This window comes from Carettochelys insculpta, chromosome 1 (genome assembly GCF_033958435.1).
Source record: "Carettochelys insculpta isolate YL-2023 chromosome 1, ASM3395843v1, whole genome shotgun sequence".
NCBI classification, from domain to species: Eukaryota; Metazoa; Chordata; order Testudines; family Carettochelyidae; genus Carettochelys; species Carettochelys insculpta.
Genome location: NC_134137.1, coordinates 44,595,557 through 44,613,473, shown reverse-complemented (window position 1 = coordinate 44,613,473; position 17,917 = coordinate 44,595,557). Strand labels below are relative to the sequence as shown.

Below are 17,917 nucleotides of genomic sequence, written 5' to 3'. Positions count from 1 at the left end.
TTGAAATAAGTCAGCTATTCAAAATAATGCTCTTTCAAAATAGTGATTGTGTCATGTAGACGCTAGCATAGTTATTTTGAAATAACACCTGCGTAGACGTACCTATAGATGAAATGACCAGTTTTTAAAACAGCCAAGAGATCTTCATTTCTCTGCCAGAGCCATCACTAACATTAGTAATTAGATTAGTGTGTGGAGTAGGGTGATAAGAAATTGGAGAGCCTGATTAGCACACGTGACCTATGGAGGGAGACAAAGCCTTTCACACTTGAGTTGCAAATTTAAAATCTAGGCAGGTTGCTAGTGACCAATCAGAAGATGTGGACACAAACTTACATAAAAAGGTGTTTCACGCTCTTAGTTCAGTTCCAGACATTCACATGATAAAATCACCACCAAAATTAGCACTATTCAAACAAAGATTTAAGCAGCAGAGTTTGAACATACACAAGGACAGAACAAGGGCATACTGGTAGGACAGTGAATTATACTACAACAACTTCATAATGGAAGAGACTACAAACTTTCATGACCTCAATTTTTTGCATTCAATACCTTAAGGATGTTAGATGTTTTTCCAGTGCAAAAAATATACAAAGTCTCTGTTTCGAAGAGCCTACCATTTCCGTTTTGTTATATCTGAAATTAGGACAAATGTACAGAGGAGAAAATGTGATGAAAGCCATCAGAAACAAAAAGCCCATGCTACTACTTAATAATGCGTATCTTGATAAAAGAAAGTGGATAAAAATTGTTAATTTAAAAAACAATGCTACAGAGCCGCTGGCTGACAGCATTCCCTGTAAAGCTGTGCATTTGTGTACCCAACTCAGGAGACTCAAACGCGGCTGAGCTAATTAGGAGAGCACACACAGCTAGGTTTTTTTCTATTAGTGGTGCATATTTGCATATGCCTCAGCGCACAAAATTCATTTCGCTCTTGGACAGAAAAGATTAGAAGGAACATTGCTGGCCAGCACTAAGGGCTGCTGAAATCTGCAGATGCCAGCTCACCATGCCCACCCGGTCACGGATGAAGGCTGCATGTGCCGACTGCCCAGCTTGATACTCAAACTTCATTCTTCGTGGGATGGGAATGGGCTTGGGAGAGCCAGCTCAGGCAAACTGTGAGGAAGGGCAGGACAGGGCCATACTACACCACGTCCCCCAGGAGATCAATAAAGAAGCTGAAAGGAGTAAAAGCTCTTGTGGGGCCCCACAGCAGAGATCTGGGTGTGCAGGTGTTTGGGCTCTGGTGGGGCCCCAAGAAGCTCCCTTTAACCAGAACTGGATTGTCATAGGCATTTCTTTACCTCTACCCTGGGCGCATCTTTTTTGCTACTGTCTGTATTGTTGACAAATTTGTTGACTGGTATTTGGAAATAAGTTACCAAAGCAAATCAAAGTAGAGAAATTTATTTTCAAAACAATGCAACATAATCATGCAGAATATTGTGCACAGAATTTTTTTTTGTTGCAGAATTCTCCTAGGAGTAAACTGAATGTACATCTGTAAGTAAGCAGGATTTAAATAACTTGTATAATATCACACAGAAACTGTGCCAGAGACGGGGATATAAATCATCTCTCCACCAATAGATCTCCCTTTTATCCTCCAGTCCCTTGCCACAGTCCCTACAACTTATAGGACAAACTGTATACAAACTGTAGGACAAATAAGGCAAGGGTCATATAGCATCACATACTGTACACAACTTTGACACATGCCCTGAGCACCCTTTATACTATGAACTGAACAGCACTAGTGTCCCATGAAAAAGAGCAACCTGTGACCATTAAAAGATATCATAATGTATATACAAGGGAACGAATTGGCCACTGATGGGGTGAAGGGAGGCAGGAAGGGGGCGGAAGCTACATCCATTATGGCACGCTCTATCCTGTAGGAAGAGGGCAGAATACACACATATACCTTTACCATTCTCAAACCTGGGGACATTCTGGAAGGACAGATACTCCTGAGAGCTGAATCATAAGGTACGGCATAGGTGGTTTGAACAGTGATCCATTTTAGAGGTAGAAACCCTTGTCCAAAAGGAAACCATGTAGAGGAAATGTAATGAAAATCTTGCCATTCCTTGTCTACTATGCAGAAGTGGTCCACATAAGAGACAAACAAGCCTCTGGAGTCTGAAGGTACAAACAGGGGTATTTAAGGTTTTCCAGTTATAAAATGAAGTGGCTTTTAAAAGATTTTTTGGACCGAATTTTACAAATGCACCATAATGTCTCATGACTGTTTCTAGAGCTTCTAAATCTTCAGATTACTTAGATCAGTATGAATAGCACCGCTGGTCACATTAGCATCAAGTAAACAATAAGTTTGCCAAGTGATCTTAACTTAAATATTCAAGAACTTAATTTTTTTATGTAAACGACTGGCTACGACAGCAACTCCACGTGGAGACTTTTGAGAGGAAAAGGCAGTCTCTTTTTACTTATTTTTTTTAGTTCTGACTACTGAACCTTTGCTGATAAATCTCTTGAGCTGCTGCCGAGAATAGTACTGTACTAGTTTAGATCTAAAAAATAATCAACACCATATTACACATTGTCTATGAGTTTTGTTTTCAAATGCTTGTTCAAAAAGGACTTGTTCAGAAAAATATTTGAATTCCTTGTTTAGACAGAGCTTGTTTGCTTAAATCCATTTCTGCCAGTCTAATTTGTCTGAATGCACTATAATTACAGCCATGTCAACCCAAAGATACTAAGAGACACAAGATGGGTGACGTAATCTCTTTGATAGGACCAATTTGTGTTGATGAGAACAAGCTTTTCTTTTTCACCAACAGAAGTTAGTCCAATAAAAGATTACCTCATCCACCTTGTCTCTCTAATTTGGCTGAATTCTAGACAAAATACTCGCTGAAAAAGTTTTACACAGGGCTTAACAACTTAAGTCTACTAGCATGAAGAGGACCTCAGTCTAACATTTACCTGCTACAGCACAACAAGAGTAGAAGGTTTATTTAAAAACAAACATTTTACCTGTGCCCTGTCCAACTTGCTTGGGTTAACGATGTTTAGAAAAGCTGTAACAATTATTAAAACATTTAATATGGTCAGGGTTTCTGATTCTCTATTTCCACCTTTGTTTTCATCCCATGAAGGCAGTATCTACATTTGTTATTTTTGCTCTTTTCTAAGTGGATCTTCCCCACTCAAAAATGTTCAGGGGATAAATACAATAAACCTTGATTAATGACACAAAAATGAATGAAATTAATTATATAAATGTATTTACCAGTGAGCTCTGGGGGAAAAAAAAGCTACTTTTGAAGTTTTGTCTGTAAATTTTGCTACAACAACATGCAAGTGGCTTTGTGTGCAAACTGCAGGCAGCACTCACACTGGTCTCCGGCAGCTGAACATTACATTGTTCAATGGAATTTTCTTAGAAGGGCATTTTAGCTTTTCCAATATTATATATTTATTCTTTAACTTTTCTACCCCAGATCCTCCTTAAAAGATAATCCTCTGCTCAATGAGGAACATAATACTTCAAACAACAGATATGTGCACTGACATGTTTTTAGGTTAGATTTATCAGAAGAGCACATCCTAAATGGTTAATTTCAGGTTTTTATTCTGTATTGTTTACGTTCTAACTACAATTAACCTAAGAACCAATAGCTGTGCAGAAGGCTTGTCTTCCTATCTGGGAGATTCAGGTTTACTGCTGATTTTAGGATTCCAATTTCTAGCAAGATACCAAAATACAAAAGTTACAGTAACGGTATGCAGGTTGAATGCTCTAACCTGGCACCCTCAGGATGTGACCAGGGCTGGACGACAGAATTTGCTGGACTACGGGAGGTCAATATTGTTTAGCAGAATTACCAATCCTTCTGCTGTCTACTGGGCTCTTAGAAGACATTTGGGGTAAATTACAACAGCTCAGAACACTGAGAGCCAGGACTGGTGGCTGTCAAATTTTAATGGGACTACAGGAAACTTGGCCACATCCATGATAAGCAGTCATTTGGTTAACTGAAACTAGGCCAGATTACAGATGTTGCTGGATGAGAGTGTTCCGGATTAGAGACGTCCAACCTGTACTTGAAAGGCACAGAGATGGCATGATAGCCATATCACATAAGAACATTCAGAGCATGATAATAAATGGACACTCACTAAATGACTGGATACCTTGCTATACAAATTTGGCATCCTTCCCCTTAAAGAAGGTGGTCAGATGTGCAAGTAAGGGACAAATGGTTAAAACAGATAATACAAGCATTAAAAAGTTAACCTGCTTTCAACAGAATTAAAAAGAAGGAGCTGGAGATTTACACTTTACAGAATACTAAACAAAAAGGCAAACTAATACACAATATTTGCTTTCTGAAATCAGTTTTAAACCTTTTATAAAACAGCTGTTGCCTTTGCCTCCACATTCATTTCACATATAGACACACTTCGCGACTAACTTTTTTTTTTTTTATTATGCTCAGCGGATAGGAGAGACCATTTAAAATTTTTCCCTTCAGAGTGTGCAGTAGGTTTTTCTTTAATTTCATCCTTTAACTCTCCCAACCATATTTTTGTCTTTTCCCTCAGAAACAACAGGCTTTTTAGCACTCTGAGGTACATCATTAAGATAAGGTCCCTGATTTAACCTTTGTTTTTCCAATTTCATAACATTGCTTACCTCGCCAAGTGAATCAGTTGACTTGCGCCCTTTTTCATCTGTGCACAATTTCAAACTTTTTTGCACTAGAGAAGGTGCAGAAGAAACTTTGTCTAACTCTGCAGAAACTTTTGCTTTGTCTTGAGCCTTCTGTTTTTTGTGCATATTTTTCTTCTCCAAATAGTTCTCCTTTGTTTCTGCTTTTCTATTTTCTTCTTTATAATCTTCAACCTTTTTAAGTTTCTTCTTTTTTCTTTTAACTTTAACCTCAATGCTGTCCTCTTCAGTACTTGCTGACCCATCTGGCTGTCTGTCAGCAATGGAATCCTTCAGAACAATTTCCTGTTCAGATTTATCTTTTCCACTTTTTGTTTGTTTCTCCTCTCTACCCTCAGAACATAAGTCTGAATTTTCATTGTCAGCTGCTTGAGAAAACGAATCATCAAGGGTACTTGACTCTGAGTCAAACTGAAGGTCACCATGTTTTTCCTTTCGCAATTTTTTATTGTCTTTAGAATCCTCTTTACATTTTGTTTTTACATCTTTAACTTCTGCCTTCTTTTTCTTGTTTTCTTTAGACTCTTCTTTCTTCTGCTTCTTAGGCTCTTTTGAGTCTTCCTTGGTTTCTGAAGTTCTTTTCTTTGGTTTTGAATCTAAAATCAAACTATCTGAGGAGTTTTCACGATCTAGTCTGGGTTTCTCTTTGAGTTTTGCAGACTTTGATTTTTTCTTTTTCAGATCATCTGGGCTTCTATCCTCTCCATCTTTTGATTTTTTCTTTTTCTTCTTTGGTGATGTGTCATCTTTTGCTTCACTTTGCCAGTCACTGTCAGATTCTGCCTCAAATAAGTCATCATTTAAAGACAGCTTCTACAAAAGGAAGAAAAACAGAACACATTTTTTACCTCCTTTCCCAATTCAACATATTATTTAGGTACTTATTTATAATGTAATGGTGTTATGTATGCTTAACCGAAAAGTGCCTGAAGACAGGGTAGTGCAAGAATTTTTAAAGGCAGTTTCCAGAAGTTGTTCCTATTTTAGCTCACCATCAGTGAGTCCTCTTTGAAACAGCACTAGATGAAAGTGTAGTAAACTCAATGCATGCCAGCAGGGTCCATATGACAGAGAGTTCATGGCAGAATAGTGCAGGGAAGATTCACACCACTGCTTGATGTGAACAAAGTTATTCGTGTATAAGCACTTACTCAAGTTACTACCTCTAGAAGTGGCATCAACAAGCACATGGAAGAAAAAATAAAACAAACAACAAGCAGGATACATCTTGGTAACTATGTGGAGCGGCAAAATATAGAGCACAAACGTGATTCTAGACTCGTCCTCGCTGCAAGAGTCAGTCCTGGTCTACACTTAGAAGTTTAAACTGCCTTAATCTGCTCTGTAGAAACAACTAGGTTGACAGAAGAGTTCTTCTATCAGATTAGCTATGATTTTTGGGGAGACAGATTACCTCCCCTGCATAAAACACCCTTCTGTCAATGTAGAAAACGTCTATACCACAGTGCTTTGGTGGCTTAGTGGTAGCTTTGCCCTGTAGTGCCCATGATGTAAATATGTTCTAACTTGATATTGCCATGGTGACCTACTTATTCTCCAGAAGTAAGGCACAAGATTCCAAAGAAACCTGCTGTACATTATTTTAAAGCTCACCGGTATTCCACACTGCAATAAAATAGCAAGGGCTGGCCTTGGCTGACTTGGGCTTGTGGGGCTCAAGCCCCCATGCTATAAAACTGCAGTGTAGTGTTTGGATTTGGGTTGAAGCCCAGTGAAGGGGGAAAGGTCACAGAGCTAAAGCATCTACATTGCAGTCAGAGACCCATAAGCCCAAGTTAGTTGAAATGGGCTACATGCAGGGTATTGTTATTATGTAGACACAACCTGTAAGAGCATCTTTAAAATCCATCTGCCCATCATCCATTGCAATTACTACAAATTAAACAGGAACAAAAAAAAAAAAAAAAAAACCACACCAGGGTTTAGTGAGCAAAGAATATAATCTCTTTCCAAACCAAGCAGGGAAGAAAAGTACTGTCTCAAAGAATGAGTGAGCAAAGGGTCCGCACTTCAAGATAATATGGTTTGGGTGTGAGCATAATGAAAGTTTGCATTTAACTACCTGTTGAATGTTGATTAGTTTTGCCTTCTACCATGTAAGTAGCCCAACTGGTCTTAAAATTAAACTTTGAGATGAATCTAGGTGACGCAAATTCATTCTCTTGTTGATGCAGAAAGATGTCGAAGACAAACAGTAGCAAGACTGAGGTTAAAAAGAGTAGAGCAGAACAGAGGAGTGCTTTAAACTAAAATGACCATCCGAGGTGGCCGTCATTCCTGCCATTAGAAAGCTTTCTCCACAAAAGACAGAAGAAAATGGTGGAAAGACAAATTCTGCATTCGGTGCCTATAATTTTTCCACTGCTATAGACACATAACTGTTACTATTAGTGAAGAAAACAGTCCCTGGCTGTAATTCTAGCTTTCAGAAAAAAACTGCTTCATCAATCCACGTAAATATTCAGAAATCTAGTTAACTTTGTTTCACTATATGGACTCAAAAGTAAGTTTTCCAATATACAATATAAACTTCTAGTCTTACAGTGTAAGGATACCAAAACCAGCAGGAAAGCATGCAAACCTAACAGTATGCTTTCAAGCAGGAGCAGGCAAGATCCACCCCACTGGGCCTTTTAATCCAGCCTGCAGCTGGCCCCTGAGCAACAGAATAGTGCCACTCAAAGCAGCTGGCTACACCCAGTGGCTCTCTGCACTGCACGGGGGCTGGGGATAAGTTTCATACTCCAGTTCCAGCCAGTAGGAACTGAGAGATTTTGCTGGGGGTAAGGACAACGCACAAAGCCCCTTCGCCCAGGGCAAAGAGTTACATTGAACAGCTAGTGGGCTGGGGCCTCTGGCAGGTAGGGAAGCCTGCCTGCGAGTGCTGCTGGCTGAGAACTGCTTAGGTAAGTGCCTCCCAACCACAGCCTGCCTCTGGCACCATACCCCAACACCTTTTCAAATCTTGCATGCTCCCTAGACTCCTCCCCAAGGCTAGAATCTTCTCCCGCACCCATACCCTGTCCCAGACCCTGCACCCAAATCCTCTGCCCCAGGTCGCCATCCTAATCCCCTGCTCCCTCCTTGCCTCCACGCTAGATCACAACTCCCCTTCAGACCCTCCCGCAGGCCAAAATTCTCTTCTGCATCCATACCTTCTCCTAGATCCTGAACCCCAATCCTCTGCTTCAGATCACAACCCCCTCCTTTACCCTCCGCCTCTACTCCAAGTTCCCTTCTGCATCTAACCTCCATCTCAGACTCTGAACCTCCTCCACAGAAAAGTATGGCCCTTGACCACTTGTCAAAAACAGAGTGGCTTTCCCTCAAAAATGATTGCTTACCCCTGCTTTAAAGTTATGATTATTTGTTCAGATACAAAACATTACTGTTGAAGAATGTATTCAAGTTACTCAGCTTACAGGACAGCCAATTTTATACTGAAATAAATAAAAATATGAATGTTTATGACTATGCTAGAAGAAAAGAATTAGATTAGGTGGTCAACCACTTCTTGCACAGCCTGAGTTTATTGCACACAGAGGTTTCTTCAATCCTCCCCCGTAAGTTCTGTGTGTTGCACTCTCCCATTCCCTTCCTTTTCAAGAATTCCCTGCAACTCATCACATCTTCCTACTGCCATGGGTTTTGCATATCACAGTTGCAGCTTCCCTCCCGCTTCCACGACAAGGACCATATGGCCCCTCTTCTCAGGTACCCCATCTCCACCATCTAGGACAGGAGCTCTGTATGCACACTTATTTTCCCTCATTCCCCCTCCAATACATTTCCCCCACACATACCAGACACCCCCAATATGCCTGGACTATGAAGAAGCCAAACAGGGGCCTTTTTATACCACCAAATACTAACTGAATCCATCAACTAGCTGTTTGATCTAGAGGCAATTGAAGAAGTGCCTGAAACAATGATTGTGGTAATCTGATGGTAGGGTTTCAGCTTCTTGCTTTTTTAATTTTCCCCAAAATCAATAGGGTTTTGTCTACTAATGCCTTGAACATTCCCAATAACTTTGGAATTGCTCAGACGCCAACTTCACAAATTCTCATATTACATAAAGAGAAATGTCTTCACATTAAAACGTAAGACTTTCACAAGCTTGGCCAAACATGGCATATATGACATCTTTTTTCCTAAGAGATTTTTTGTAATCTTACCCGAGTCTTAATTAATAACTCCCAAGCAAACACACAATGGTCATTTCAGTAATAAAGGCTTCTACCACAAAGAAATTTTTGATATTTTAAGGTCTACATCAAGGGTCAGAAACGCCCAACATGGGTGCCAAGAGCAGCAGACGAGCTGATTTTCATTGGCACACAAGGCAGGAGTTCAGCCCCATCCACTTCCCCCATGTGGCAGGAAGCATGCTCAAAGCCATGTTGCCTGTGGATTAACCAAAAAACAGCTAATGGTAAAGCTCCGCATCTTACTTCATCTACTAATGAAGTTTTTGTAAGCAGGACTATTAGCAACTTTAAAAAGTATTACCGGCACTCAAACCATACAGAAAGATCAAAAGGTCAAATTTATGCACTCTCCTTCGGAAAGGTAGCTGACCGCAGGTCTACACACAATTCAGAATTCAGTTCCAGAAAAAAAAGGAGGCTTAAAACAGAAGGACTTATTTAATGGAAGGTGGGGAGAAAGGAGACATACCTGTATGTCCTTCCTAACTGGCTTAGGCTTATTATCCACAACTTTTTTTCTGAATTCAAGCAGCACTTCTTTACAGTCTTCCAGATGAACCTCTGGTTCCCAAGTATCATCATCTGAAGTATATCCCTTCCATCGCACTTTGTAAAGAATTTTACCCTGTAAAGAGTAAAAAGTACTTCAAAACAAGAATTTATAAGGGTGTTTCTACACTACTGACTTGCTCTTGTGAACTTCAATGCATACTAGTTTAGTCTAATGTCATTTTATCGGATGAAAATGTTAATTCTGAATGAGAGAGATGAGCCATGTTTTGCTATAATCACTCATGCAAACATGTTCTGAGGGTTTGAAGCATAGCATAAAAGAGCTTAAGTATTAGATACTGCTCACAGTTCACTAAAACTTCTGTTAACCATCTGGTTTTGTCCAAAGTTCTTTGCTGCATCTCCACAGAAACTGAGCAATTTCACACTGCAATGCTGAACAACTCAGTTTCCTTAACCATGGTACACCTTAACAGGACACATACATACTACGCAACTTCACAAGAATGGAGTCTGTTAACTAGAATTCAGTTTTGTCCTTTCCTGGCATCACACTGTAGCACACATATGCACAGAGTGCTTGAATTCAAGTGCAGAGTGGATTAAAAAAAAATTCATTATTTTATTTAAATGCCCATTCTTTACTTTCATGCCATTTTATAAAAATGGATATTTTGCATTTTTCTTCTTAGTTTACTAGTTGTTAGGAAGATTTCAGATTTTAAAGAAACTCCCCCCACAACACACACACACTTAAATGTTTATCCTTGCCAAAAGAAGTAAAGTCCAAAGACTTACTATACTTACTGAATTAATGCCATAAATTCAAACACAACTGATGAGCAAACAACTTGTGCTATATTTGCAACCAACACCACCCTCTAATACAGTAAACTTCTAAAAGTCAAAAAGCTGCGATTCTCCAACCAAAAATGGTATTCCTACAAGGTTTGCACTCTGAAGTCACATTCCACCTAGACTTAAAGGCACCAAGTCATAGAGAATCCACCATACCCTTAAGCAAGTTGTTACAGTGGGTACCATCACTAAAAAGAACTACCATCAGTGCTACATCAACAACCAGAGAGGTTAAAACAGGCATTGTGGGACAGGTACCAAAGGCCAGTCAGCGCACTGCAGTATACTGTGGCATCGACACCTGGTAGCCACTATGCAGAAAGTTCTATGCTTCTTGTTGACATGCTTTACATGGAGAACAGCAACCGTGCAGTGAGTGCACAAAGAGTGCCCTGCCAGTGTTGGCACAGAGTTGCAGCGCCGAATAGTTTTATTTCACTGTAACTTGCCAGTGTAGGCAAGGCCTTAGTATTATTCCACAAAATTGCTAAAATACAAGGTTGCAAAGTGAAATGCAAAATCCTCAGTTAAAATGGGCAGTCTTAACTTTGCCCTTTCATATATATTATGATAATGTAAGTTAAAAAGTATTATGTATACCCTTTCCTCTTTCATTATAGATTTTTCAGAGCATTCAATAAATGAGACAGCATGCAACGTTTAGCAATAACTTTAAAAGTGAAGGTTGCACAGTAAAACTGCCATGGAAAACAAATAGTCCTTAAAAATGAATTCATTTCTTCTCATTACTTTAAGCTTTGATTGCTTTGTTCCATTCACATCATCCATGATATTCTCTAAAGGCCAAATTATCTTCAAATACTGTAGCATAATACACGCAAGCCCATTGACTGCATTTGCTTTACAGCAGTGGATTGAAGAATGCTCTAGAACTTAAAGCTTAGTGAACTCCAGAAATTCATTGTGGAATCTCTCAATGGCGTACAAAAAAACCAACCACATCCCTGAGAGATGACTGAACTCCTAGTGTTGACCAATGCTAGCTATTGCCTTCTGGCCAGGTGTAGTATTCACACTAACAGGAGAACCCCTCCTCTCAGTACAGGTTGGGTCTACACTTGAAGCATTAGAGTGATGCAGCAAAGCAGCTTCATATTTTAGATCCAGATACACCATCAGTGGGCTGCAACACTGGATGTATGGCAGGCTACAGTAATGTAGATTAGCACGCCAGCTTGCTGTTCACTAAGACTTCCCATAGACAAACGCTTATGGTGTATTTTCAAAAAGAAGCTAAAATGAAAGCACTTTTGGTTCCCCAAGACTCTGTGTAAGTATTGCTTAGAGCTCTAATAACCTTTAAAAAAAAGAGAGTAGAAAGCAGACAGAACATTTCGGAAATGCGTTTAAAGAAACGTGCCTTCCCCTCACTTCCTTCCACAATAAAATTGACTTTGAAAAAATCCTCACAATAATCTATAAGGAAGTATGAAATGAAGCATCATCTTGAGTTAAGATGTGTCTGTATTATATCATTTACGTGGAGCTTTTGGTGACGATACTCTCCCAGCAGCTTAATAACTTCTGCATCCACAAGAAGCAGTATTTAGGTTGTTGTGAGTAGCTCCCCTGCGAACGTAGCAGTCTGTACTAGCATTTAAGTGATTTAAATTACACCAATCTAGGATGTGCATTAAACACACCTCTGAGTGATGTAATTTGTAGTGTAAACTTAGTCTTAGACACTGGCCTGTACAGAAGACAAATGGTAATATATGGTCATGTTTCAACATGATGAGAAAGATTAAGTGGGGTGTAACAAAGTTATGTACTAGATCTTGCGTATAATATAGTAGGGGTCTGCAGAGCTTGCACATGATAAACATATTTAGGATAGTCAAGATTAGAAAAGTCTTTTGAAACTTCTCTCCGGCTTTTGGTAGAAAACTTCTCTCCAGCTTCTGTCCTCTTTTGATAGAAAGAAACAAAATCATCTTGCATCTAAAGTGCTTTACCCAGAGCTGTTTCAGTTAATGAAATTGTCTCATGGAATGAATATTCTGACGTGGAAGGTAACATAGCTAATAAAGGATTAAAATATGGTAGCCTATTTAATACCATTGAGTATATGGTCTTATGGAGAATATACTGGTCAGGCAAACCTGATTTTTTTTTTTTTTTTGAGATTTCTTGGTAAAGGTAACCACATTAACTGAATATGCTTAGACGTCTGTAACACATCTGACTTACTCTGCATTATGGTTTTTTTTTTTTTTTTAAGAACTCGCACTATAAAAATCAGCATAGTGTGCATCACAGATGAGTTAACAGATCTCAAAGTAACAAAATGAGGACATGTCTAGTGGGAGTACTTCTAGCAGGATGCCCCAGGAATCTATTCTTAGCCTTACTGCTATTCATTATTTCTTAAAGTGATCTGAAAGAAATTACAAAATTCCTGCTGACAGAATTTGTAGATAATATAAATTGGTGGGATAGCAAATATCAATGGAGACAGGTCACTTTTATAGACCTATCTAAGTCACTTGGTAAGGTGGGCTCATTTGAGCAACATATGTTTAATACAGGTTGCACCTCCTTTGTTTGGCACCCTCAAGACCTGACTGGCCCTGGAGGAGGGAATTTGCTGGATGAAGTCCCTGCTCTCACCATGCAGTCTGCTGCCTGCTCCTCTTCCCTCCTACCACCTCCAGCCCAGGGCCCCCTTATCTCCTCCAGACCTTGGCGCCTTCTGGGCCAGCACCAGCCCAGCCATCTCTGGGGCTACCAGCTGCACAGGTTGGTTCCAGCCCCATGCTGGACACGGCCCCAGCCATGTGGGCACCAACTCTGCCCTGACTGGGATAATGGCATAGCCCCAGAGCCCCAGCCCCGCAGACAGCAGCCCCAGCCCAATTGCTGTCTCTGGACCAGTCACACTGATGGCACAGTGGGTGCCTGGTGCGGTCCCGGCTGGGCCGCCAGTGTGGGTGCCTGGCATAGCCCCGACCAAGCTGCTGGCGTGGTCCTGGCCCCATGGGTGTTGGGTGCAGCCCCAGCTCTGCAGAGACCAGTGCTGGCTGGCTGTCACCTCTGGCCAGGGATTCAAGCCTTGCTGGGCTTCCCTGCCTGAGGTGACCAGGCTCCCTTACTAACCTCCCAACCTGGGGTCTCTGGTCCTGTAAAATCCATGGTCCTGCTAGACGATGGATGTTGCTGGACGAGAGAATTCCATTTTGGGGAGGTTTAACCTGTACAAGCACATGAAAAGCCATACATCCAATAATAAAAATATAGGTTATAGTTAATGGATGGGGTGGGAAGAGGCTGTATCCTGGAATGAAGTGACACTGGAGAGGCTTTGGAGTCATGAGTTCCCAGTGAGGTGGTGTATTTGAGGAGTAATGTGACCTTGGATGCTCAAACAAGGGACTTTTGAATAGGAGCAGGCAATTACTATCTGAATAAATTAGTGAGATCATTACTGGAATATTGTCTGTTTTTAGTAACCACTCAAAAAAGGATCTTATATTAGAAAAGGTTTGGAAAACAGTCATATCAGGACTTAGGAGAGGGCTAATCTAGTTATTTCCTTCAGGCAGCAAGTGAGGTGACAATCATATTTTAAGTGCCTTCATGAAGAAGAGCCTTCTCACAGTGGGCAGCTCGTCAGTCTTGCAGAAAAAGTCATAATTGGATCTGGTGTCCGTAGGCAGAAGCCAGACAAATTCAGACTCAAAATAAGTCTGTAGCTTCACAAATAACAAGCAGACCTCTGGCACCTTAGAAACTAACAAATTGACTAGGTCATAAGCTTTACCCATGAAAGTTCATTGCCTAATAAATATGCCTCTAAGGTGGCACAGGATTGCTTGTTTTTAGATAGCTACAGTTATGCTAAATGAAGTACTTCCACTAAGGCATTTAAAGTTAGCTTCAGGCAGTTAGGTTATAAGTGGCCCATGAAGGTGGAAACAAAAAGAACAGAAACCCAAATTCAAGTCCATGCAAGATGAGCTGTCCTGCTACCTTTGGTCACATCATTCAAAAATGAAGAAGATGTTAATGCAAGTGTGAGGAGAAGAAAGGGGGAGCCAGGCCACCTGATGGCATCAGCTGCTTGGTTGCTACCCTCACCATTAGTCTAGCAGGCCTGATGCCTCAGAGGTGCAGAACACAGATGGGTGAGGAACACCTGGCCAAGAGAGAGGAGGGATGAGACAAGGAGGATGCAGGGGGAAGGCAATGTGGGAGAAGGGAAGAAGTCGGGGAAGGGGGGTTCTGTAGGAAGGAAAAGAGAAAAAAATGAATGCAAGAGGCAACAGGCCCCACAACAGCAGCATCAGCTGAGGCAACACTCATCCACTCATAGTGGTCCCATCCTCATCTCCCTCCAGACAGCTTCTCACACAGCGCCTGCCCCATCTCCAGCAGCCGGGTTCTGGCCTCTTCCACCCCAGAGAGCCTGGGCTCCTCTTTCATTAGCCCATCCCGCGCCAGGCCAGGGCTCCCCCGCACTCCACGCACGTCCCCGCCGGACCGCGGCTCCCCCCACCCACCCCACGTCCCCGGCGGCCCGGGGCTCCCCGCATGTACCCACCCCCTCCGTCTTCACATCCAGGATCTTCTCCACTTCGAACACGTCCTCTTCCTCCTCGCTCTCGCCGCCCGCATCGCCCCCGGCCTTGCCACAGGCCGCCGCCGCCGCCTCCTCCTCCTCCTTCTCCGCCTCGCCCGAGACCGCTGCCGCCTCCTCCCCGCTCCCGGCCGCCGCCATATTGGGGTGAGTTTCCAGCGGCTACAGCGAAAAGCGGCTGCGACATCCACAACCAAACGGGTAGTCCCGTGACGCGGCCACCACGGCCAATGAGCGAGCAGAATCCAAAGCGCAGCCCCCAGTCAATCCCAGAGAGCCGCCAGGGGTTTAGAGTGACAGCTCGCAAGAGCCAATGGGGAGCGCAGCAGGGTAGCGCCCAATAATAAGAAGCGGAGCAAGCAGAGGGCTGGGCAGAAATTCCCGCAGTATGTGCGCGGCGCGGCGTTCGGAGGCGGTTTGTCTGAGCGCAGGGGTGCGCGCGGAAGACAATAGGTGCCGCGGGTGTGCTCTGCTCTGCTCTGCAGTGGGGTGGATATGGCATCTCTGTACCCTTATCTAGCGGGCCCTGCCCTTCTTCTACCCCCCCCCCCCCCCGCTCAGCCACGGGCTCGGATCCCGGGGCTGCCGGCAGTGTGCTCCGACCTCCTGAGCAATGCAGAGGGCTTCCCCGAGCTAAGGGCGTCCCCTCACCGAGAGCAATCCGCATGGCCAGGGTTTGATTTCACACCCCTGGTAGGGACGCGGGAAATCGAACCCTCTGGGACTGGCAGTCCCCCCGGTACTCAGCGTGGCAAGGCATAAGGGAGGTTGACCAGAGAGTTTCTCCTGTTGACCCCTCTCTGTGAGGAGACGCGGGTAAGTCGATTGTAGATAAATCGATTCTAGCTCCGCAATCGTAGCTGGAATTGCGAACTACAATTTCTTTAATGTCTAGCGTAGACCTGGTCTGATTGTGGGTCAACCTTGAGAAACGTGATCGTACTTTACAATTTGCTCATGGTGATAAACATTGAGCCAGTTGCTCCAATGGTTTATTCACCTCACTCTTAAAAAGGTGCAGCATCATCCTCAGTTAGGCAAATACCAAAGCACAAACTTGATTGCTTTCTAATTAGGCTCTGATTTGCTACAGCCCGCAGGATACTGGAATGGCCCTTTCACAACATGTCGTTGGTCACTTGCCTCAGCCGTAAGAGAAGCTTGTGACCATCTCAGCTAGGAGAAGAACTGACCTGCTTGTCACCAGGCGTCAGCTGCTGTATAAGCAACTTCAGGATCTGAATGTACTGGGCAAGGCAGGAGTGGTGTACTGATCTCAGAGATCCTCTTCTTCAACACGCTACATAAGGTCTCATCATTTTAACGGGACTTTAATATCACGATCATCCAGGGTTACCATATTTGAACGTTCAAAAAAGAGAATGCTCCTGAGGGAGCATATCAGTATCTACCAACTCACATTGTATTAATGTACTATGTATACTATAACACATTACTGCAACATGAGTTGGTAGATGCTGATACAGCTACACTCCCTTTTAAGGTGACCTCTTCTTTTGAAACTTCAAATATAGTAACCCTAAATTCATAGAAGCCATGAGTTTGTTGACCCTCATGTACAAACCCAGTTTCTTGACTCAGCAGCTACGTCTACACATGTATGCTACATTGAGATAGCTTATTTCAATGTCGCTACATTGAAATAAGCTATTTCGATGAATAGCGTCTACACGTCCTCCAGGGCTGGTGCCGTCGACGTTGTTGGGCAGCACTACATCGAAGTAGGCACTGCAGGGGAGCGTCTACATGCCAAAATGGCCCACATCGAAATAAGGGTGCCAGGAACAGCTGCAGACAGGGTCACAGGGCGGACTAGCACTTCCCGGGCAACAGCAAGCCGCTCCCTTAAAGGGCCCCTCCCAGACACACTTGCACTAAACAACACAAGATCCACAGCGCTGACAACTGGTTGCAGACCCTGTGCATGCAGCATGGATCCGCAGCTGCAGCAACAGCAGCCAGAAGCCCTGGGCCAGGGGCTGCTGCACATGGTGATCATAGAGCCCCGCAGGGGCTGGAGAGAGCATCTCTCAACCCCTCAGCTGATGGCCACCATCGCGGACCCCACTATTTCGCAGGACGCAGATCATCTACACGTGCCCTACTTCGATGGTCAACGTCGAAGTAGGGCACTATTCCCATCTCCTGTTGGGGATAGCGACTTCGACGTCTCACCGCCTTACGTTGATTTCAACTTCGAAATAGCACTCGCCATGTGTAGACGTGGGAGGCGCTATTTCGAAGGTGGCATGGCTACTTCGAAGTAGCCGGCTCGTGTAGACGCGGCTAGTCTCTAGCAACTCATGCATTCAACCCTGGAGCTCCTCTGTGCAATATCCAGCGTGTTGGCAAAGATGAAAGCTGTCACGTTAACTCAAGTGTATAGCCAAATTATACTAGTAATAACTGCTTTCTGCTGGCACAGGGATGTGCACAGAAATTTAGTGACCCCACTCCCACTTCAGCAGGAGCTCTTTCTTCCTTCCTGTCCCACATCTTGCAGCAGCTGCCCTTTTCTTCCCTCTGTCACCTGAACAATTAGTGGTTGGCCTGTGCCCATCCTTCCCTCCCTACCACCTGATGTACATTCCTGTGCCCTCAATGCATATGGTATTGTAAGAATGCTTAGAGGCACCAATTAGGATTAGAGTCTTACGTAGAATGCTGTATACCTGTTATACCCTGTACAGTCTGTAAAGGCTACTAGGCACATGATCATGACTTGCTGTCCTAAACTACTGCATGTTTGCATTATTTGTTTCACATTATAGTGTCTTCATTTCAGGAGTGGAAAATGTGATTTCTATATACACTTTATAGAGTGTTGGCAATGAGTCTGTCAACATTTAGGCCGTGGCTACACTAGCACCCACCTTTTGAAAGGTGGATGCTAATGAGCCACTTTGGTAGATGCTAATGACATGTTACTATCCATATGCAGTGTCTCATTAGCATAATGGTGGCCGCACGCGTTTCCAAAGTGCT

General features: G+C 42.9%; 1 protein-coding gene across 3 annotated transcripts in view; it reads right to left on the bottom strand.

Annotated features, from left to right (window-relative positions):
* The window catches only part of MPHOSPH8 (M-phase phosphoprotein 8), a 35,270-nt gene extending 20,186 nt beyond the window's left edge, over positions 1–15,084 (bottom strand). For 2 of the 3 annotated variants that reach the window (XM_074985079.1, XM_074985097.1), the window contains exons 1-3: positions 14,876–15,084; positions 9,413–9,568; positions 4,676–5,524 (exon numbers count right to left, since the gene is read on the bottom strand). In XM_074985079.1, coding sequence (XP_074841180.1) covers positions 4,676–5,524; positions 9,413–9,568; positions 14,876–15,052 — 1,182 coding nt within the window. In that variant the 5' untranslated portion in view covers positions 15,053–15,084. Of the gene's footprint in view, positions 1–4,675; positions 5,525–9,412; positions 9,569–14,412; positions 14,452–14,875 lie in introns of those variants that run through there. The other variant, XM_074985088.1, reaches the window with a different exon arrangement.
* Between the last annotated feature and the right edge of the window lie 2,833 nt (positions 15,085–17,917).